We start from the raw sequence: 24,244 nt of genomic DNA, 5'->3' as shown, positions 1-24,244 counted from the left end.
TAAAACTTTAATTTATGGCCAAGTGCTTTAGAATTTATGGCATTCTTTGTTTGCTGTAAGACTTTAACCACTTTGCCCTTTAGTTAACCTGTTCAGCCATATGTTTAGCAAGATGTCTTTACTAGTAATGGACATACCATCTGCTCTCTCTAACAGTTAGATTCTATTTTTACTCGATGCTAAAGACCTTGATGTATGGGACAATGGAGAGTGCCATTCAAACAAAGATGATCAAGGACTTGCCTCAAACGAATCAAAAAGGCAGTGAGGAATTGCAGGGGGAATTTCCTCATGAAATAAGCTGACACTTCTTATGTTTGGAATGGAAAGTGAGTCTCTTACAAGGAGAAGAGACATGTTTATGTAATCCTTCATGTCCAATAGACCCATCATTTCGTATTAAAGGAGTTTGCCCTGCATTCTTCCATCCCCAGGAAAGCTGAAGGTGAATTTTGCTTCTCCTTGGCGGCAAAAGGCTAGGTGGAGGGGAAAAAAAATATTTATTCATTTAATAGATTGATATCCCACCCTCCCCAAAAGAGGCTGACATGTTGCTGACCTGTTTGAAATTATGTGAACTATTTCACTTCTACCAACTCTGAACTCTTTCCTACTCTTATACTTCTCCCTGATTATCCTCCTAAATCCTGGCATCTTTGTATAGGTAGTTTGAATTAGGCTTCTGGCCCAGCCTTCTTCTCTGCAAGCTCAGAGGAAATATGTAGACTGAGATTCACAGCTAGTTCATTCCTCTACAAAAGAAATAAACAAACGCACCAATCTGGTGCCCACAAACCCTGGGAAAGTCCAGAACTGATCTCAGCTTTGCAGGTTGGATGCTAGCTTCTGTTGCTGTCCCTGTACTGTGTTTGCACCAGTATCTTCCTTAGCAATGCCCATGAAACATAGACTCAAAGGAGTCCATATAACCTGGCCGCTTTATCTTCATGTGCAACACCGACTTTGCCAGAATTCTTGTTGAATACCTGTTGAAGGCAATTTTAGCCAGGCTTTTACATTGAGTTTACTGAGAGACCCTAATGTCAGTGGAAAACTTGGACTTAAAGTAGTTCCCATAACTTGTGAAAAGGCCTGTCATCTGTACTGCGGAGGAATTGAGTTAATATTTAATTTAAATATCAACAGTTGTGTATATATTTTGAGTTTAAAAGTAGATTTAGTTTATTACGTAGGGCTGCGTTGCTTAAAGGTGAGAGCTGCAGTGAACAGATTCTCTTCCTGGAAGAGCATCAAGCTTTTCTTCTATCTCTCCAACAGAATTTCTACTTAGGAAAGTGTGTCCCATCTTCAGGAGCCCTTCTTGTGGTGAGGTCCACAGCCCTATTATACCTATAGTTATTCCCTATCACCGGCCAGCAGCCCTTGTGCTCAGCTCTTCTGCTGAACTCAAATTCCTTCATTTTAGAGACTGCCATCCATATTCTGCTACCCTTCACTGTTCTGGAAAGGCTTCCTACAGGGCTCCGCCGTGCTTAATTTAGGTTAGCTCTCGCAGTGGCAGCCTCACATTTGCACGGCTGCATATATTTCATAGCGAGATCACGTATTGTTTTTAAGCTGCTGTGTAAGTTGAAATACTTGGGAAAATGTGGATTTAATTATATAAAGAAATATTAATCAGTGAACAGACATAGAACAGAGCTGTAATCTATAGGGACTTCTTCCCCAGAGCTAAAAGATGAGCTCCAAACTTTAAATCTACGTTTAAAAGAAATGTACTCATGGAGACAGATCTGGGTACTACTTTAGTGAAAAGACCTTGGTTGTGTCACATTTTGCTAGTCGTATACCTTGCACATTAAACTATACTTTATTCCTGTTTTACACAAGAGTTAATCCATCTGCTCAAAAGAATTAGCCGAGACTTCAGCGAACACTTCCTTCATAGAAGGTTCTTTCTTCTATAAACAGATTTGAAACAAATTAGTAAAACAACAAAGGAAAGATTCACAAGTGATTCTCAACAGATACTTTCTAATGTTTTTAATGGTGATGAATTTAACATGAACACTTACTTTAAAAGCTTTCCTTTGTAACATAAATGCTGTACTTGTTACATCTAAGCTGTCAAGACAAAAGCTAATATTTGTAAGTTGCTGAAAGAAACTTTGTCTTCCGCTGTCTATGACTGAAAATGAGCAACTTACCGCCTCGGTGCATGTTTGTTTCTTGGAGATGTCCTGCAAATCATTGTGCCGGAAGAGCTACTCATTTCAAATGTCAGCTCATTCCTTTTTTTATTTTTTCTTTTCTGTGTGAATAGAAATCATGGATGATTGCTCTACTAATTGCAATGGGAACGGAGAATGTATCTCAGGTCACTGCCACTGTTTCCCAGGATTCCTTGGTCCTGACTGTGCAAAAGGTAATCTTCTCTACATCCATTCAAAGTACATGACAACTGCTCTTGACTATGAGCTGAGCACCTATATTGGATGTCACACTGATATCACAAGAGCCCTAAAGCCCTTTTTTCAGCCAGAGCAGACACAGCACAGAAATACACACTGCAATTTTCTTCAACTGCAACCACTGTGAAGTGCTTTACCCTCATTCCTGGCCCCATTCCCACCAAATACATGCACACGCACACACAAATACAAATATGTGATTCCTAGGATCCATTGTTTCTCCCACGCTTGCCTTTTCGCTGGCCATTCGGTAATGGAAGGTCTCAGCTTCTTAAGTAGAATGAGATTTAGTATTTAGTTTATTGTTGTTTAAAATTGACTAGAAAAATTGTCTGGCTTCAAGATAATAACAGGTGTCAAGCTACTACTTCTGTGGCATTATTATTGGGATTGGGAGTGAAAAGAAAAATCTAAAGAAATATAAAAATGGGAGTGGAAAAGGATTTTTTTTCTCCACAATCATAAATATCACCTGCTATTTTAAGGTTTCAGAGTTAGAGAAAGAGAGAATATTGGTTCACCACAAAAATTAAGAGTGAACCATCTGTATTTCATATAAATGGCTATAAGAATTGGGGAAGGAATTAAGTACTGTCAACATGTCACCCTGATATCACAAGAGCCCTAAAGCCCTTTCTTCAGCCAAAGCAGAGACAGCGCAGAAACATACACTGCAATTTTCTTATTCATTGTCCAAGTATGTGTTTGGAGGTCCTCAAATCTATTTTACTCATCTCTCAAATCTAATCTTTACATTATAGTTTGAGGATTGGTTGTGTAATGGGTTGTACAAAGGCTCTCATCCAGATTGTTAATGTACCTCCAAAGCAGTAGTGACCAAACTTTCAATAATCTTAAGGTCGTTCAGTGGTATAAAGGAAATAATATGATAATAATAATGAAGAGATAATAACGTCCCATTTTGGTTCACATTTAACAGGTTTTAACATCACAGAACCCATACCTTTGGTTATCACTAGCATGTATCATTGCAAAAAGTCTTAGTAAAGAGACCATAGTAAGCGTAGACAGAGGGACTGATCTGTTGTACAGTCTTCTTTGTCTCTACAGCTGTTCCTGTTAGGTCAGAGTTATGGCATTAGTGGAGCACAGTGGGGAAGCTCATACTACTGTGAAACATGCTTGTTGACAGAGAGTTCGTATTACATTTTTTGGTCTTTCATAAGCATTAAACTCTATTGCAAAAATGTAATATTATATACCAAATAATGATAGATGTAATGGATGTTCATCCCTGAGAATGTAAATGCGTCTTGGAGAACAAACTATTTGCATTCTTTAGACTCATGCCCCGTGCTGTGCAGTGGAAATGGGGAATATGAGAAAGGTCACTGTGTATGCCGGAATGGATGGAAAGGAGCAGAGTGTGATGTTCCAGAAGAGCAATGTATTGATCCAACCTGCTTTGGCCATGGTACTTGCATCATGGGAGTCTGCATCTGTGTCCCAGGATACAAAGGAGAAATTTGTGAAGAAGGTTTGTGCCATTTTGCTGGTTTTAAAAGTTTTTGTATATTATTAATATTAAATATTTTATATCATTGTTATTTTTGTTAGTGTTAAAGTTACTGGATATTATTTTTACACTATTTAGTTATTGTAGCGGTCTACTGGCAACTCAGGTTTTCTGGCTCAAGAAGCATCTCGGATCTCTCATTCCTTGGGATGTCAGCTGCCTCTTGGTAGCCAAGTCTTAGCCAGGATAAAGCTACCCAGAAAAAAATCTTTAGTGAAATAATGCACCCTCATAAATTCCACCGGTATAGAGGTCACCTGTCTTCTTCTGTCCCAGGGTAGTTTTTTGCTGTAAGAAAACAGGCTGTTATATCCTTTCCTGCCATGTAGCAGTTTGATGCTGTAATACTCCAGGTAGATATTACTATAGACCACATTTCATGAATGAGCACAGCATAAAAATAAAGTATATGTCCTCTAGGTGCTAACATGAAATCACTTAAAACATGGCTAATCAAAGAGGAGGAAATTGCACTTCCAACAAGCAGATCAACTTCTTCTGGTTGTAACATTGAGCCATCCTTGTACTCACCTACTGCAGAAAACAAATGCTATTTACTTGGTACTATTAACATTCCTGAGATATCTCATCAATCGCAGCATCAGTCTTTCCCAGTGTTGAGCTCTGGAAAACAAAGTCATTCTTTCTGATCTTACTGGTTGGATGGTTTTCACTCTCTCCATTATTCTGAAGCTAGAGACAGCATGTTTTGTTTTTCATGCCATAGCTCTTAAGTGTAAAAGTATTTTTTGACTATGTACATAGAGGAAGTTTTCAGAGGGCACATCTGGACAAGAAATTATTTTGACACAGTAAACTGTGGCGCAGTTCACCGTGGAGTTCATTGCTCCGAGGCCCAGCATTTACAAGTGCACCCAGGACTACAGAAACGTTGACCTGGGGCAGTGCAACCCAGGCTGGCAAGGGGCCCTGTGGGGTCATCCTGCTAGCCCAGGATTTCTCCTGCCTGGCTCAGCGTGCTGCAGAGGGGCTGGCTGGGGTATCAGTGCAGGACTCCCTGGCAGGCATCCGGCCCCACACTAAAGCCCCCTTGTGCCCTAGCCAGCCCCAGTCACTATCTACGTGTGCATTGTGGTGGAGTGAAAAACTCTATCGTAGACTAGTACTTGTGTTGGGCAGTACTATCCTACAGCGGAATTAATTAGTTTACTCTGGCCTAATAGTACTGCTTGTGTAAACGGTGACGATTTACTGTGCAGCTAATTAGGCAACTCCGCAGTAACCATCTCATGTAGATGCACCCAGGGAAGCTGAATTATCTAATTGGAAAAAGACTTGAGAGGAATTTAAGAGGCAATAAGCTTCTTTAGGTCACCACAAAGTACTTGATATTCTTCAAAAAACTATAGAATGTGGTTGACATGCTATGTTGTCAGCACTCAGAAGAAAAAAGAAAAGAAGAAAATCCTAATGAAAATACTAAGTAGGATACATTATCTTGCCATACAGTGACTTGAACAGCAATGCCATTTTACTGAACTAGCTGAAAATATGCCTTTACATGGAGAAAGATGATTGTTACTTTATTCAGCTGCTTTGTTTGCAGGCAGTACAAGATGATGATATCTCAAAATGGCTAAAAAGCATCAAGACAAATTTACAAATCAATTTAATGGAAATGAGGTTAAAAAATTAGGGTTTTTAAGTCATGAAGAATATTTCTAAAAATATTCCTGGAAAGTTGTATAAAATGAGAATATGTGGGCCCTGGCAGATTATTCGTTTGTGGTGCAATCCACATGTTTGTAACATCTAAGGTGTTTGTGTATTTTAATGTGCTACACATTCAGCCATTTATGGCATGATAAAATGGCAAACCAGCTACAAAGGTATTTCACATTTATGGGGATTTTTTTTTTTTATTGTGGCTGGTTTGCATCACTCATTAAATTGAGTGGTGGCTTATGTCCCTGACCTGGAGCACCCTAATGCCCAACCCAACAATCAGCTGATTTTATACCATGATCATTGGGACATAGCACATGGCAGCCCTGAGTTTCAGACCAGACCATTCCCTGCCTGATTACCGGAGGCAGTCCAGTAGTCACGTATTTAGGATCTGATTAATTTTATCCCTGCTCCCCTAGATTGTACATCCTGCAGTTCACATCTGGCATGGTAGGCCATGCTATTTTTGGTATTTGGCATAAAATTCCTAATGCCAATTGCACAATTATATTAATGTCTGCCAGGGGCCTATGAAAAAGCATGGTATAGAATATCATTGTACAATGTAGCCTGTACATCAGCAGAGGTTTCATATTAATTATTACAGTTATTGCTGCATATAAGCCTGAGAATGAACAGCTGCCTTTGGACATACTATCATGGTGCCACTAAACTGACTGGCTTCCTAAGAGATAAGTAACTACACTGCAATAGGAGGAACCACAAGTTACCTATACTCATTGCTATAGGCATACTTTGAATTTGGTGTTACTAGTCAACAGAATTAAAAGAGACTCTTGAAACTGTGTAGGAAATCACAAAATTAATTAAAAAAATCACCCAAACAAGATGCTGTGCCTCAGGGCATAAAATATGAAGTGTTGTGTCTATCACCAAGCATCTGTGTGCTGTGTCCAACAAGAGGCTTCAGGCAGAAATTTCTGAACAGTACCTTGTACTGTGAGCAACTTGAGAGATTGCAAACATTTTGACAAGAGATCCTGAAATGGGATTTGAATAGCTGCTGCAGAACCTCAAATAGAAATATTTAATTTCCTCTTTGTTACTGAACTAGCCTGAAAAGTCCTAAACATGGTAAATCATCAGTCCAGCACTCAGAAGCATTTGGAGGTTTTTGTAACAGAAAAGGCCAATTACTTCTGAAAATGACACTTGATGCACTTCAGATCCTATAACCAAATGAGAGCTACAACTTATTATGGGAGCAAATTCACCAGAAGTGTTTGAACTTGGGACTAGTTGAACTATCTTAATCTACAAGGAAAGCAGAATTTCCTGAAAAAGCACAAATAGGAACAGATTCACCCAGGTGCCCAAATTCAGTACAGCAGTTTTATAGATATATCTGTTTTGCACAAATAATATTTTTACAATGCTGAGTAAGTTTCTGTTTCCCAAGTTAGTTAGTTATTATTCTTGCTTTCTTGTGGTGGGGATAGGGTGCAGGAGGACCTGAAATCTTGCTCAAACCCCAAAGTTTCCAGGCCTATGGTTGTGTCTGTATGATTCTCCCTAAGATTTCACTAACAGCTATTTTTAGGTACCTTTCAACAGTAGCAGCTGCAAAACTATAAAAAGGGTCTCTCCATTTTTTCTAGTACAGAACATTCATTTTCCCAAGTTCATAACTTAATCGCTAAAAATGTACTCCAGAAAAATTGGGGATATAGAAATAAACTTTGAATCCACTGCTCAAGGATTTCAATTCCAAGGCATGATTGCTCAAGAAACAGCCCCCTGCCTCTGTCCCCGTGGTGAAAATGCTATGTGCAACGTGTTTTGCAAAGTGTCAGGTTTTGGTGGGGAGAGGGGGTTGTTGTTTAACTAAATTTTAAGGTAAATGAACCCAACTGTTTTTGAGCAATACAAGATGGAGAAAGTTTAGAAGCTGTGTAGACTTGGTTGACACTGTCATTCAAAAATGACTTTTAGACAAAAAGAGACCGCTCTCTTACAGAAATAACCCTTGGGATGGTCTCATGTCTTTCCAGAAGCTGTTGCGGCACATTCATAATAATTATTTTTCAAAGAACTATAATTATGGCTAATTTTAAATCAAGCTAAAGGGTATAATCCCATACCAGTTTACAAGATCAGCCATCCATCTCCTATGTGTGAAATTAATACATGTCTGAGAGAGGCCCTGACTGCTGATGTGTGTCAATGAGGCCTGGTGCCCTGTGGCCTGTTAGAGGAATGGTGTATTTTTGAGGATAGTCCAAGGACTTGAGCCTGTGAGGACACCTTGCACTTACAAAGCACAGTGAAATCAGTGACAGCATTTAGCACCTTCTAGGAAGAGCCTGACACATCACAAGAGCAGCTGGTAAAGTTTAATCCTGTTTTAACTATTTCAGTGCAGGGGACTGACACTGTCAAAATACTTTGGTTCTACCACAAAAGGAAGTGAGGATGCTGCAGGTTAGCTCATAAGATCTGTAGCCTCTGATTCCTTCAGCATACAGCTCTGCAGGCCCTTCTGCCTCTGAGGAGCGAGAGGAGATCAGAGGATTTGCTGCTACAAGGATGCTTCTACCCTTTCCCCTGAAATGGAGAGCAAGGCCACTTGTACATGTGATGGGGCTTTAGTCCCCTAAATTGAAATGGTGGGTTTTTAATTGAGCTGATTAAAAACACACCATTCAATTTAGGAGCGTCTGTCACTGTTATGGTGAGGGGCCCGATCCTTTCCTCTCCCCACAGAGCATGCCCTCCTCTCCCGCATCCAGGGAATGAGCTGCAGGCAGGCCGAGAGACACCTGAGCTGTGGGGGACCCCAGCCCTTCCCTCCGTGGTGGTGGCACCCCCTGGGGCCACCTGGGTGGGCTGCTAGCGAGCAGGTGCCACCCAGGGGGTGCGACCACTTGGGGCCCACTGGCGGCTTGCCCCCCAGTCATGCGAAGGTGGGCAGGCTCCACGGGAAGAAAAAAAATGGATCAGGCTCCTCGCTGCTTTTCTTTTTTCCCTTCGGTGGAGCCTGCCCGCACGAGCTGCCTCTGGGTCCCACAGCCCCTGAGCTGTGGGGAGGCCCAGTCCTTCTCTCCATGACGGCGGTACCCCATGAGGCCGCCCGGACGGGGTGCTAGCTGTGCGGGTGCTGCCCCATCTCACAGGCTGCACCCGCCAGATCCAACTGTTCCCTGAGCCCACCCGCTGGAAGTCCTCTGGGTGCTGCTCCCCGCGCAGGCTCGGGGAAGAGTTTAATCGGGCATGTCCTGCCTGTGAGGTGCAACGGCACCTGTGCAGCTAGCACCCACCCAGGTGGCCCTGGGGGACGTCACTGCCGTGGAAGGGAAGACCGGAGCCCTCTGCAGCTCAAGAGCCACTCAGCCCACCGGCAGCTCACCCCCGGCCACAGGAGATAAAGGCAGACTCTGCAGAAAAAAAAAATTTTTAAAGAAAAATTGGGAGCTTGGCCACTTCCTGCCTCTCCCACGGCGGAGGGAGAGCGAGCTGTCAAAGGCTGCAATGGTACGAATAGCTACATTGCAAACTAAACTACGTGTGGATGTAACAACATAGCAAACTCATTTAAATCATAAAAAACCCTTGCATGTGTACAGCATGACACAATTAAGCTGCAAAACCGGCCAATTTTTGTCGTGTTCAAGTGTCCCAAAGGGTTAGAGGTGACTGAGATGGCTGCCCTGACCTGGTTTTCCTTCTGACTCCGTGGGCTGGATTGTAACTGAAGTTTCCTTCCTCCCCCTTCCTTGCAGAGTTCCTCATCAGTCAGCTGAAGTTACTCTTGCTGGGTCTGTGAAGCAGTCAAGCTAAGGGGCTTGATGAAAAGCTTGCTTGATAAAGAAGTGCTGGGTTTGTACAAAAGGCTATAAAGACTCCACAGGCATAACTAACACCTGATTTAAAATTATTCAACAGAGCTTGCTGAATTCTGTATTTAGTCCAAATTGAGAACAAATTTAGCTCTTTTGTCTGTTTGCAAATTGTTCATCAGCAGATTATGACTTTTACGAATCCGTTCATTATCTGCAGTTGCCCAGCGTATGCCTTTTATGAGCATATAAGCTGTTTAAAATGAGTATTCAGTCAAGGATTCACTACTCAAGGCTGGTGAGGAGCCACATGATTTTGTTTCTGGTACCAGATTCCTGGCTAGAGAGCCCAAATTAACTTGCATACAAATAATTGTAAGCATAAATTTTTCCTTTCCAAGAGCAAACAGAAATGTTGCAAACACGCCCAAGTAGAAACACAATGCAGAATTTCTGAAACAGCAGTTAAGATCTCTCCTTATTCTTTGCCTAGTTCTCATGCTGAAATACAAGTCAGTGTACCTATCAAGGAAATAATCTGCTTTATTAAAAATACCTTAAAAACTGTACATGACAAGTGGAGCCATAATGATTTCTAATGCCCCCCATTATTGCATGCAGATTTACACTGGCTTCTTAATTTAGATATTTTTCTGCATGCTTTTGGTTACAACTTAGATGAAGCTGTTTTTGTTCATATGCATGCATTGTGGTGCCTCAATATCACAGAAGATTCATTGAAGTTCATAACCTTGTGTTGCATATGTAGAACAGTGCAGCATTGCAAACAGTCAGTGTTTTAATAGGGTAAAAGAGAAGTGGCATCCTTAGCCTTTAACTTTCCACATTTTCAAGATAGCAGGCCTGAGAAAAGACCACTAAAAAGAATAGAATAATGTATGAAGGTGAGTGAAGTTCCTGGATAGGGCCTTTACAGTACTTTCACATGATCTATCTTCCTGCCCTCCCCACCCTGCCATCCTGTGGTTCTTAATATTTCTTTAATTTGAACAAAATATTTCCACTGAGCTATTTTATTGCCTAATTAAAATTGAACCCATTAAGCTGTATATGATTAGAAAATCAAGGTAGATGTGTCAGTTTTATGCTTCAAAAATATTATTTTTTCATTCCAGAGGACTGCTTAGATCCTATGTGCTCTGGCCATGGCGTCTGTGTTCAAGGGGAATGTCACTGCTCCACAGGCTGGGGAGGAGTAAACTGTGAGACATCTCTTCCTGTGTGTCAAGAGCAGTGCTCAGGTCACGGGACTTTCCTCTTGGATACTGGAGTGTGTAGCTGTGAGCCACAGTGGACAGGTCCAGACTGCTCAACAGGTATGGCTTGGGTTTTTCTTAATAAAGCCTATCAAATTCTTGTGCTTTCAGGTCAGTTTCTGTTAAGAAATAATTATGTTACACTAGTGTTAATAAGAACCGACTTAGCAAATAAGATGGAGACAGCATAGTGGTTCAGTGGGATATGAATATAAGATGAGCTTGGGACTCCTGGTTTGTTTTTTTTCTATGGCAAGTCTGCTACATGCCAACCAAAGTCCTACCTGTGCTGAAGTCTGACTGCCTCCTAATTTCCATATCAAATTAAAAGTGCTCAGCATCTCTCAGGAACTCCCTAGCTTCTTGCAGGATCAGACCTACAGTGCAATATGGTAGTCTGCAGTAGTGAAAGATACTCAGAAAATAGCAGCTGTTCTGAGGTCACTGGAAGAATATGACCTAAGCCCAGGAATTTATGGGTAAGAGAAGCCTTTGCCTAAAGAAAATGTGAAGAAAGAATTGACTTCCCATTCTAAAACATGAAGCTAAACATTCATTTCTTACTTAAAGGACCATCAAGGTTTAGTCCTACTTTATTTGTTCAAGTGTAGAGATGATCTCATTATATACTTGGTACACTTACATTCAGTTGTCTTGAACTGAAAACACTCAGACATTTTATGCCTGAATAGATGGTGTGATTTCCAAGGTATGTGCCGTTGCCTTTTTGAGGAGAAAGTTCACAACTTATAAAGCTCAATTGACATCTTAGCTGTCCTCTCAAATTACAATGCAAAATAGATCCAAGTGACAGGTTGATTGAATTCCATAAAGTACAACTGATGGTCCAGGCCTGAAACGTTCTGAGTAGCTATAGACCCTCCAATTCCATAGGTACATTGGAGCTGAGAGTGCCCTTTAGTGCACAGTTAATATTAATGCTAGTTATGTACAGGTGCAGATGGGAAAAGATCTTACTAATGTACAGGTGCAGATGGGAGATGATCTCTCTGTTTACCAGGTACATTTCCCCTGCTAAGAGCAAAGCACTATAGGCATTTGCTTAAGCCCTACCAAAGTCATTAACATTAAGCATATGTTAAGTTGGTCTCTGCTGAGTTGGAACCATTGTGTTCAAATAGTGGAGATATTTATACATATGTATATTTACACTGTACTGTCAGTAATGCTGAATGTTTAGCAAATGGTCATTTCAAAGATCATTCATCAACGTCATCATTCACTCTGGGCCATGGGATTTCGTCTCATTATGAGACTGTTGGATATGATACTTCCTTTGATAAGAGTTTCCCCTTATCAGCTTTGAACAACCAACATGAAAACCCTAGTGCCTGCATTTTTATCATGTGTCTCATTACATATTGAAAAGGTTCCCTAAAGGATGGTAATATACTAGCATATCCATTAATAAAACAGATAGTTAGGGAAGGTGTTGTGTGTGTACTAAATTTGTTTCCCATAAAATATGCAAAAGAACTCGGTTGCAGTAATGGACTTGCCATAGCCCCAGTACCAAGAAGCTCCAAAAGGGCTGTTAAAGTTTGTCTCTTGCATGCTAATTAAGAAAACATCGTTAAATACAGAATACGGTGGGTGACTAAAGAAGGCACTGTGCTAAAGGTCTTGATTTTCTTGTTTGTGTCATGCTTTCAAAGTTACTTCAATGTGTTTTTTGCAAGAAAGTATACTTTTTTTCTTGCTTCTATCAACCAGTAAGAAAAACAACTTCCCCTCTCAACTGTCTCTGTACTTGCCAAGAAAGCGGCCTTTTACAACCACCCACATGAATCTCCCTTTATAGCTGGATATTACAGATCTCTCCTTTTAGATGCATTTCTCTTTATAGCTATTAAACCAGAACCAGGATTGTTGTGACAATACAATGAGTATTAGACTGATGTATAGACATCAGTGGAAGAGACTTACTTCCTAGGGTCAATGGCTATTGCATGTACTGGAAGCAAAGTTTGATTTTAGTGAGAAAGAAAAACATCAGAAGAGGAAGTCAACAGGGTCAGAGTAAGGGAGCCTCCATCTGCGGATTGAGAAAAACATGAATTTCTTTTAGAATAACTGGGATAAAAAGGGTAAACCACATACCACTCATCTAGACTCAGGAAGCAATGAACAACTTGTAGGTGATAGACCAGAAGTCAATCAGGCTACTTCAGACCTTTTTATTTTTTCTTAGCATCTCTTTATATCTAAAGTCAGAGAAGCAAATGAATCTATATTCAGTATTAGGTAAATTAGATTTCTGTATTAACTACAAGAATATGGGACCTGCAGTGACCTAGCTTACCAGTTTCTGTATTTTATAGAAAATGTGAAACATTTTCAAAGTACTGACAATTACTTTTTGCTTTTCATACTCTTCTTTGAAAAAGGAAATTAAAACCTCTTCTTATACCATATCAGGCAGCAATGGAAAAGCTGCGCTGAGACATTTGACTAGGTGGATCTCTGTTCCATCAGAAAGAGGACTCGGCTATCTCTTCAGATCACAGCTGACTACTCTGAGCCTTGCAAAGATCCATGAGTGTGGGGTCCATACTGGCAGACAGGCATTGTCTCTCTTCAAGCCTTAAGACACTTCAATAAAAGACCGAATACAAAACTCTCCCTTTAGGGGACATGGAAGCAGGGGATCAGCATCACAGTTACTGTAATCCCTAATGAACAGTGAAGTTTGGAGCTAAGATTTGAGGTCTTCTGAAATAACGCATGCATTTTAAGGCAGGAGGAGCCATTATGACTAACTAGTTTGACCTCCTGTATAACAAAGGGCAAAGACTATCACTCAGACACGAAGCCCATAATTTCTTCAAGCCTATAATTTATAGCTGAGGTTTTAGAATGAAGTCAGTTTTTACTTAGATTTGACTTATGACACTAGCATTACCAGGAGAAATACCCAAAGTCACCTCCCTAATGCAGGCAGACTAAAAACTTGTAGTCCGAATGGGGGGTCTTGCTTCAAGCTTCCTTCTGGTCTGAGAGAGAATCTCCTTACTTATAGAGGAGAACATAACTTGAGCTGTAGCGCATGTCTGCTTGGGGGAAACTTGGTAAGTGCTTCCAATATATTTTATAAAAACAAGAATGACCAACCAAATATACTCCCACACTTAAAAACAAACCCACAAAAACTCCATAGCTGTGATATTTTTGGTATTGTCTCTCTCATTTTTGCCAATTATAAAAATATCTTTATGTAAAAAGAAGCAATGCTTTCCCTAATCAACATACTTCTTCTTACTGATTTATATAGAAATGCTGCATTCAGTATTTACACGAGTAGAGTGCTTTCTAATTCGTTCTTCTTCAGTTAGAGCTTTTAGAAGCAGGAGTGTGCTATTGCTATTACTTAATCAAAAAGCTGCATAAAGAGTATCCTAAAACTGTTGGCTTAAGCACTCAGAAGTCAAGAAAAAGCAAAATTAAGTTCGTGCATGCCATCTTAAGTCTTTCACCTTATGTGTTTCATAGTGGTTGCAGAGAAAGCTTTGTTCCTTTTATCTTCAGTAGGAAAAATGTTAGTGTTAATGTGCATGGATCCGGTTTTTGGAGAAATAAGTCCATGGGATAATACAAACTTTGGACTCTGACATGATTGAATGGATGGGGTTTTAGGAAGAATATGGTAATAAAGGGAAACATGTATATTTATACATTAGGGGGCATGTGTAGGTGAAATGGGGGCCCTAAATTGAAGCGATGGGTTTTAAAAAACACCGCTTCAATTTAGGGCGGATTAAACCCCTGCTGACTTACCTGACTCTCTGGCAGGGAGGAGAAGGCGAGCTGCTGGTGGGCAGGCAGAGCAGTCCCTGGGCTATGGGAGGGCCCGGTGCTTCCCTCCGCGGCAGGTGTAGCCCACCCCCCAGGCAGCACCCACCCGCAGGCACCCAGCTCGGGTGGTCCCGGAGGGCACTGCAGCTGTAGAGGGGAGCACCGGGCCCCTGCACAGCTCCGGTAGGCAGGCTCCGGGGCAGGGGGGAAGATCATGCTCTCCGCTTTTCTTGGGTGGAGCTGCTTTCCCAGGCTGCTGCCAGGCTGCCTGCAGGGCTTCCTGCAGAGCTGCACAGAGCCCAGTGCTGCACCCCAAGTCATTTAAGGTGCGTTGTGCCACCGAATTTCCTACAGCGGCTGGAATTAATGTACAATACGGTGCTGAGGCATGCAAACACCAACACCATTAAAGTGGTGCAAAAGCATTTAGCCCACTATAAAGTGTCATGCATGCACACCCCTCGTTTCCTCTACACACGGCAGATTTCAGAATTCACTGGGGTAAAGCACCAAATGGTCTAAGAAAGGGGTCAGCAACTTACAGCTCAAAGGCTAAATCTGGCCCTCAAAGGGGCTGAATCTGGCCCACAAAGGTTAGTGCTGGTCTGCATTTTACTAAACATACACCAATCTCCAGCTGTTTGATCCAATCTGTGTTTTGCCATTGGCTGTTTCAGCCTGCCTTGGAAGACTGCTTTCCCTCACTCCAGCCTTTACTCACCTGTGTTGGAGAGGCCAGAGGGGAACTGTGACCCGTGGTAAGATTACTGACCTGTGGTCTGAGAGACCATCAGTTCAAAGAGGGAAAGGGCTTCTAACCCTCCTAACCGTGTTAGATATTGGTGAAGCCTGCACAACACCTCTGCTTTCAGAAGCTTTCTGCACCGTATCGCTCAGATCTCTGCAGGAAGCGAGAAGTCCACTTCCTTGGGTCAGCAGTTGAACATCTCAGGTTGGCTTCTCCTGTTCAAGAGGCTTTTTTTTTTTTTTTAAGAGCTTTTCTTTCAGCATCAGCCTTTTGTTCTTTGTCCCACATTCCCTGTGATTGCTCCGCTTTCCATAACAGTAAATGCTTTAGAGTAATCCTGAATCAGGTGGTAGAAAAACTTTGTTTTTCATTTCAGTACATTTTATTTTTAATGGTAGGTGCCGAATAACATGATTGTATTATAGCGCAAATGTCAACAGCTAATTTGTAATCAAACCGTGTAGGTGATGGGCATGTATTCTTAAGAGCAGTGGTTACTCCACAGAGAGGATTTTCTTTTTTTTCCCCCTCCATTCCTTTCAAACTGTTATGATAAGTCTTTGCCTGGGTTAAAACCTTATATTATCCAAAGCAGGTGAAAGGTTATTTTATCATATAAACATATTATGAAAAATGATTGCTGAAAAAAATAGAATAAACAGAATAGAGTAAGAAAAAGGCATGACTTGAGTTTGTTTTTACAGAGGGAAAAAAAGGTTGATTAAGAGTCAACAAGACTTATGGTGAAGTCACAGAATTGTCATAGCAACAGACCGGAGACTGTTTAAGATGAAAAGTGCCTATATATGGACAAGTAAAAACCTGTGGCTATTTTTATTAAACTGAAAGTTGCCAGTGCTTTTGGATGTTACCTTTCTGGTGACCTCCTGGGAACTTACTATGAGAGCGACAGCAGAGAAGCAGCAGGATATTAAGCAGCATCACCCTTAGGGTTTTTTCTAGCACATGCTCAAAGATGTAGCATGGTGAGGTAGCTCTTCTTAGATGTTGGAAGATCATGTGATGAGATCTGATGTTAAGAAGGAATCAGAAAAAAATCACCTTCTCTCTGGCTCCATGTCCTGAGCATCTCCTGAGATGGGAAACTCCCAGGTCCTCCTAACCATTGCCTGTACCTTTTTATTCCTCACTCTCCTTTTTTGCTTTTTGCCTAATAAGAGTTCAGATGAAATAGGACAAAGCTAATCTAGCAGTATTTTACTGTGACTAGTTCTGTAAGATAAAAAGCCAAGCAGAGCAGGCCAGCCTTTGATACGTGACCTACAGTCTTGATGCATGCAATTAAAAACATGAACACTTTTCATTAGAAAATGTCGATTCATGGAGACTGGAACTGTTGACCAAATCATGGCAGGTTCAGTGAAGGTTTTATCTCAGATCTATAATAGGATTTCTGATCAAAACAAGAGAAGGCACCAGCAGCATCACAGACTATGACACTGGCTTTGGCAAGATGCTAGTTATGAGCCCACTATTATCGAGAGAGCTTCCAGAGATGATTTCCATACCAGAAGAGCACACAGTACCAAGAACTGGTAATTACCCCACAATTTTGCTATTCAAAACATCTTACATTTCTTCACAACTGCTGGATTGCACTTTCTCCCCAGGGACAGACATGAATGCTTCTCCTCTACTTTCTGAGAATGATGCTGGAACCATTAAGTTGATGTGGTATGCTGTCCTAGCCAAACTGGCCCAATTGGGGGATATCATTTTGGGTCTCTCTCCAGGGATTCCCCCTTAGGTAGATATTGGAAGAATGTTGGAACGGGCAACCTAGTAACTTCATTATCAAGAAGCCCAATGTCAGCAACCAGGAGGCCGGGGATAGCAGATGAGGGATGGGAAAAAAGACATCCCCTCTTGCCACCAAAATAATTGCCTTCTGCTAAGTAAGTGCTTATCTTAAAGGCTTTCAGCTTTTAACACTAGAAACCTGAGTACATGATCATTGCCAGATGCCAAAGGCCTGTTTTGCTCCTTTCTACCAGTTCATCCAAGATCAGAAGAGGCAAAGGAAAACCCATTTTTGTAGCTCCCTGCTGGACAAGATACCTTTTGCTAACAGACCTACTACAGGTGTCTACTCGGCCTCTGTTCTGTTCAGGCTGCCCAGTCTGGATCCAGCTGCTCCATCCAGACCTGAAGCTGCCGCACTTCAAGTACAGCAGTGCCAAACCATTCAGACTGTCTTTCTAGCCATAGCCAGGCATTTTAAAGGTCAAGCTCTTTCTTTATACAGACAATACTGGAATGGGTAACACAATGTATCTTGCTGTTACTACCTGGCCTCTGTATCTCTTCCTTAGAATATCAAGACTCCTGCCACTAGGACATAAGCAAAATACTTGACTTTGATTTCTTTCTTCATTTGGTTGCTGTTTCGGTGGAAAGCTGTCACAACTGTTTTAGCAAGGCTGGGCGCCATTTATGGAAGTGATCAGCAAGGGTATTCATGTCTGATGTCAAGGTGAATTCAGTAGCTTCCCGTTGCTTGCTTGATTTGGTGAGAGCCAAGCTGTTGGAATAGCCGTACTTCGTGGACTAGGTGTCAGGCAGGTCAATATTGTACACATTGAAAAGCAATGGAGAGAGTACTGAGCCTTGCAGGATGCCATTCTTGAGACTTCTAGAGTGGCTTTCCTGTCCATCAGTGGTCCTGAGAGTGAAACTGTGGTTCTGAAGCATGAGCTTATGATCATTTTGTCAGGTATCTTTTGGAGGAACTTGTAGTAGAGGCCATGGAGCCCAACAGTGTTGTATGCAGCAGTGAGGTCCACCAGGACAGCACCGACCTTCTCCCCAGCCTCAAAGCTCTCTTCAGTGTCTTCACTGTTGCCTTTCCACATCTGAAACCAGCCTACGCCTTAGGCAGCTGTGAATCAATTATGGGGTAGACTCAGGCATGAATAAGGTGTTCCAGTAGCGTGTATGGGATACACAGAAGAGAGATTGCTCTATAGCTCTTTGCATCATCCTGGGACTTGTTAGGCTTTAGGACCACAACAGCTGTGACCTTTCTCCAGATGCAAGGGATCATGTTATATTTGATGCAGTTGGAGATAAGCTCATGAAGCCAAATGACCATCATCTCCCCAGAATTATGAAGAAATTCAGCATGTATGGCATCAGGCTGTGGTGATTTGTTGGTCTTTAAGAGCTTAAGGGCGGCCTTCATTTCCTCAGTACTGAATTCTCCAGACAGGTGTGCATTGGGACCATGAGTCTTCCATAGCTGTCTGACTCCTTTCTTTATCTGCCTAGTGAATTCCTTGTTAGGTTTGACATAGTGGCCATTATGCATAAGTTGAGCTGCAGTGGCATCAGCTTTGACTTCAATCTTACTCACACTTTAGGTTTTTTTCCTGTGAGCTGGCTTATCTTCTGCCAAGCCTTCCAGCTGCAGTGTGAGAAGTTAATTGGCAACCATATACTTAAACATTGTCTCACTGTCACCTATCTAGGAGTCAAATTGAACTGGACCCTTACCTACTGCCAGCATCTGGAAGGTATCCAGGGTAAAGTTAATAGCCAGGAAGCTTTCATCCATCACCTGCTGGGGTGCAAGTTTCCAAACATTTTGCACCTTCGCTTTGGCACTTGCATATGCTCCTGCTGAGTACTGTGCACCAGTATGAGGCTGGAACACACACACCAAGCTAGTGGATGACAGCCTTGACAGCATCATGAGGACTACCACCGGGTGCCTTATGCCAACTCCAGTTTACTGCTTTCCAGTCCTCTCAGGCATCCCACCCCCTGACATCTGGACACAAGCTGCCACCCTGGCCCTAGGCCTCACAGTCCAAAATCTGGACCATTCTCTGAACTCCAGCTTAGTAGCTGCAATCCAGAAAACCAACTATCACCTGAAGTCTCGGGGTCTGTTGTCCACTCAAGCCAATAAGCTCATTGAATCTGCAGATGGCTTGTTACCCACAAGACAGGCCTCCTATCAGTGGAGCAGGCAATATACTGCACAAGAACTGCAGCTAAAAACCTTTATCTGCAGCTAAAAATCTCCTTACTTCTACCCCTCAGGATGGCACCTGCCCTACAGGGTCTGGACTGCTCTTAACCATCTCGCAGCGGTCATTGGATGGTTGAAGGCGAGCATGCATTCGTGGGGCCTGCCCAATGACATGGTTTGCAGCTGTGGTGCTCAAGCTCAGACAGCTGACTACATCATCTATGCTCTCGTGGCTCTCTTTTGGGTACCCAAAGTCTTATTGACATTAACCATTCTTGCTGTCACTGGCTTTCTGGCCCTTATGCTTTCAACATGAATGTGGCAACACTCACTTCATCCTTAGTAGCAAAATACTTCAGTCTCAGAAAACTGCAAGGCAGCAACACGAAGAAACCTGTCGACCTTTGACTTAGCTGTTAGTTCAAATGTCAGGTTCAGGAGTGCGGTGCTACATTGACTACAGCTCCTGCAGTGGAGCTGAAATTCTGTATTTGCACTTCCCTAAGAGGAGACTTCTTACCAGCCACCTGCAATGGGATCCACAATGCAAAAAGAAAGAACACTTATTCACCTTGCAGTGACTGTGGCTTTTCAAGATGACGTAGGCTAGGTCTCTATTCCAATTTTCAGAGTCTTTGGTCATCTCAGACTTCAAATCTCAAGGAAAGCCAGGGAAAATTATGACTGTTCTGCCTCTCTTGACCTCTCCTGAGAGCATGAGGAGATACTATGTACGTGCTCAATGCCACAGAGCCTGAAATGCACACACTACAGCGTCTCAAAAGAACCACAGTGTTTGTAGGGTGAATAACTGTTTTTGACAGCAACTCAATGACCTTGAAAAACACATGATTTCCTGATGTAAAACAATGAAAATTAAAGCCCTGTGACATTATGCAGAGTATAAATTTGAGTGTTTTATCCTCCTGATTTCCTTCTCGCTATTTATGTTAATCCTTTTGTTCCCTTCTTCTTCCTGCTTTTTTTCTTTGTTTAACTGCTACTGAGGTTGCCAAAGGGTGAAGACCACTGAAGAAGCTGAAGGTGAAGGTTTTGCCTTCATTTTCTTAGCTGTCTGACAGCTGATACGTGCAAGGGAAATCCACGGGGCTGTGAAATGGACCCACCCCACAGAAAGCAGAAATGTGGTATCATATTTCTAGTGAGACAGATTTTTAAACAGCTTTTGCAAGAAACTTCTTTGCTTGGAAAGGTTATCCCTGGCTGATTTCAAAGTCGCTAGAGGAGCAAGTCTCAACCAGGGTGCCGTGGCACTCTAGGGTGCCTTCAGTTCCTTTCAGAGGTGCCACACAATGTTAGCACTGTTAGATTTGCAAACACGTTTCACAACATAAATCCGGAGTTTTCAAATAGAAAGTCGTAGTGTTAAACAGCACCTGACCAGTTGTGGTCTTTGAGTTCTTTGCAACAGAAAGATTGCTGTGTTATTTTTCTGTGGTCAAAAAATGAGTCAAAACTGATGTATTCTGGGGGGTGCCTTGAAGCTAACAAGGGCTGCCTTGAATCTAAAAAGGGTGAGAATCAATGTTCTGTGGTAGAGCAGGACACCGGGGGGGGGCGGGGGGAAGAGAAAGCAGAATGTGTTTGGGGGTGAGATGTTTAACAGGTATAAGTTGACATAGTTCTGTTGACCTCAGTAATGCCTTGCGAAGTTTATACCAACTAAGAATCTAGTCCCACGTAATGAATGAGTTATAGGAGCTTACTCAAAATACTGCTGTTTCCTTCCTCTCCCCAAGTCATCAGTGACAAAGGGGCCAAATGAAGTCTGGCATGGTCTAATATTTGTTAAGCATTCAGCCACTTTTTGGCTTGTATTTACAGCATCTGGTATTACAAGGTGATCTCTTACTAGCCAGGCTCAGGGCTGCATAGCTTCCAAGATGGAAAAAAGTCAGGTGCATCCAGCCTGGCATGGCTACCCAAAGCATTGTCAAATGATGAATCAGTGACAGAGCTGGTACATGTTCCAGCTTGCCAGTCCTGTATTCATTTATCTAGACCGCACTTAGTTCAGTGATAGCAGGCGAGATATTGCTGTCATTTACTCCCTCAGACCTGGTGTAAATCCAGTGGATGTTCTGGAGTTCGTCCAGATTTGCCCCAATTATGATTGGGAAGAGAACAATGGCAGTTCTTTGCCATGAATACATTAATTCTAAAGTGATCATATGTAGATGTTATATATTTAGCATATCTATTTTTGTTAAGCTCACACCAGCAGGATTGGTGACAATTTTTTTTCAAAGGGTAAAAATGGATCAACAGCCTCTTCCCTCTGTCTCTTTTGAACCACAGAACATTTTTTAAAACTGAAGTGCTTTGAAAAATGCAAAATGTTGTAATTGTTGTAAATTGAAATGTGCAGAGTAGAGCAATTTAAAAATCATTAGAAATATGCATTTATAGAGTAAGTGCTTCCATAGTAAGCATATGAAGGCATAATACAGTATATTAATATAGCTCAAGACATCTCACATTGATTTCAAAATTAAACATCAAATACTGCAACTTGTAAAAAATAATTAGGTAAAACCATTACTTGGCAATCAGAAAAAACTCTTTACATTTAGGAAATTGCAAATTATAGGTGTCAGTCATTCTGATTTGCAAAGGACAAGGAAATTCACTCAAAACAACTCAGTGGTGAAGATAGCCTTGAAACATCTTGGAGTACCTCAGGTAAACTTTCATGTTTTCCATAGCTTTTCTCTTTTGCCTGTTTTCAGTCAACATTTTTATTGTACTTCCAGTTTTGGCAAATCTAAGGAAGTCTTTAATTATTTTACGAGCATTGCTCATTGTTTTGTTCGCAAGAGATGACTGACATTCTTATTTTTGTTTAACTATCCCTTCTCTCTAATTCTTGGGGAGCTCATCTGTTATGGCACTGCAAATGAAAAGAATGATTGAAGTTTTCCTTGCTGTATGTTATTTGACATTGTAGAAAAGCTCTTCTTAACACTATATATTTCATTGAAAAGAACAAACTCTGTGACCAGCTTGATTTGTGTTTCCTGCAGAGTAGCAAGAGCTTGCAAAAAAAACCATCTGGCGAAAGAAATTTCTATGAAAAAAGATATTAGTAGTTAAGACTGGAATGCTTAATTCACATTGCTGGATAATTTTAAAGTGAGATGTTTAGGACAGCACAGAAACAGCCTAAAAAAATCCTACATACTGAAACCAATTCAGGAGGAACCAGAGAGACCTTGATATGGACATTTATTGATTTAAGAAATGGAATGGGTTAGGAGTAGGAGAGATATAGGGAAGCCACCTGGGAGATAGGAGTTGTGCCTGCCAACTCTTGCTTAATTGCTTGCTGCTTAATATTACTTGCAGAAATACCAAAAGTAATGGTTTTTCACTCCCCTTTCCTCCTTCATAGTGAGCTTCCCAATCTATTCTTTTGTCTTTCAAATGCAACTGAAAATATCCCTAATTGAAAAATAACGATTAATATAAGTTTAATGCACTTGGTGATCATTCTTTGTCTACTTCTGCAGTCCCCAGTCTAATCCACAAAGATGACTTGGTCTAAAATGGTTTAGATAGGAATGATCCCGCCTTGAGCAGGGGGTAGATTGATAGCCTCCGGAGATCCTTTCTAGCCCTATTTTTCTGTGGTTCTGATTCCATGACTTACGCTATGTCTGGATGGCCCGTCTCCCTGTAAATGGGACCAGTGCTGAGCTGCACCCCCCACCCCCCCCCCCCACACACATACTACACACACCACCCCCAGTAGTTAAATACACCCTTCTCCCAGACCCCTTGTGGGTAGTTTGTACTTACAGTTCATGTGTTCGAGGACATGTGATAATTGAAGTGTGTAATGTTTCCAAAAACAAGTTACTTTTCACACTAGCTAACACAAGACATATGCAGATCTAGAGAAGACAACAAAAAAACAACTGCATATATTTTACCACCTCATTTTACTGCCTCATATATGTTACTGTTTCTTTGGCCCTCTTATGAATTCATTGGGGTTTGAATAGCGTCCTCTAAGGGGTCTGCCCCACTACTTGCATTTGGCTTCTCCTCCAAATTGAGGGAAGGATCTCTCATCTCTGCAATGTGTCATTTTTCTTGAAAGATCCCACTGTTTTGAAAGGACTCTGCTACAAAAGCATGCCCTTGCAGATGCCTTCTCCTCTGAAATAGTGCCCCTGGTCTAGTTCTCTTCTCTCTCCGAAACAGCTGCTGCTCCTTGTGTATAACCTCCAGGTTCCTTTGTCAGGTGACCCTTTGATCGGCCTTGCCAGGTGACCAAAATTGGCTGCCGGATGATCTGGTGCTTGGATACTGCCACCTTCCAGAATTCAGACGTGCAGAAAATTGGTTGGCCTTGGATGGCAGCTCTCTCTTTGTCCAAAAACATTCCCTGCGAACGGACGGTCATCAGCGTTTAACAGCTTGCCTTTTTCTCTTAGCTCTATGCCAGCTGCAAGAATTTCTTCCTTCACCTCCTGTCCATTTGAATTCAATATGGAGGCATAAGGCAGCATCGGAGGCAACAAGCCTTCATTCATAACGGAGTTTGCAATCTGACATAGCTGCACATTGAGAGTCCCCTGGTTTAAGCAAAGATGCATAAGCCGTACATAGGGAGATTCCCCACATCATCACAGGCACCCTCCTGAAAATGGCATCCACCTTGTACACACACAAATAGAGCTAGGAGTCCTAATACCAGGAACAGGGCTCTCTCCTGAGGAGTTCAAGAAGCATGCTGAGCAAGCACTGCAAAGAGAAAAGACTCAGGCCTATAGTCTGTTGCTGTCCCTAACACTTACAACGGCTTGGGAACATCCAGCTGCAAGCTGTTAAAATATCCTGACTTGCTTTTCATCATGAATTCAACAGAGGGCAAAATAACATCTCAGCACAACATGATTTACAGTATGTCCCAGAAGCCAGCCCCCTGCAA

The 24,244-nt window shown here is 41.8% G+C and overlaps 1 protein-coding gene across 1 annotated transcript in view; it reads left to right on the top strand.

Moving 5' to 3' along the window:
• Positions 1-24,244, top strand: part of TENM1 (teneurin transmembrane protein 1) — a 572,606-nt gene that overhangs the window by 397,104 nt on the left and 151,258 nt on the right. The window contains exons 9-11 of the mRNA XM_025205187.1: positions 2,285-2,386; positions 3,736-3,930; positions 10,592-10,792. Coding sequence (XP_025060972.1) covers positions 2,285-2,386; positions 3,736-3,930; positions 10,592-10,792 — 498 coding nt within the window. The remainder of the gene's footprint in view (positions 1-2,284; positions 2,387-3,735; positions 3,931-10,591; positions 10,793-24,244) is intronic.

This window comes from Alligator sinensis, unplaced genomic scaffold (genome assembly GCF_000455745.1).
Source record: "Alligator sinensis unplaced genomic scaffold, ASM45574v1 scaffold157_2, whole genome shotgun sequence".
Taxonomy (NCBI): Eukaryota; Metazoa; Chordata; order Crocodylia; family Alligatoridae; genus Alligator; species Alligator sinensis.
Note: the sequence above shows the minus strand (reverse complement) of the source record. Positions and strands in the feature narration are given on the sequence as shown.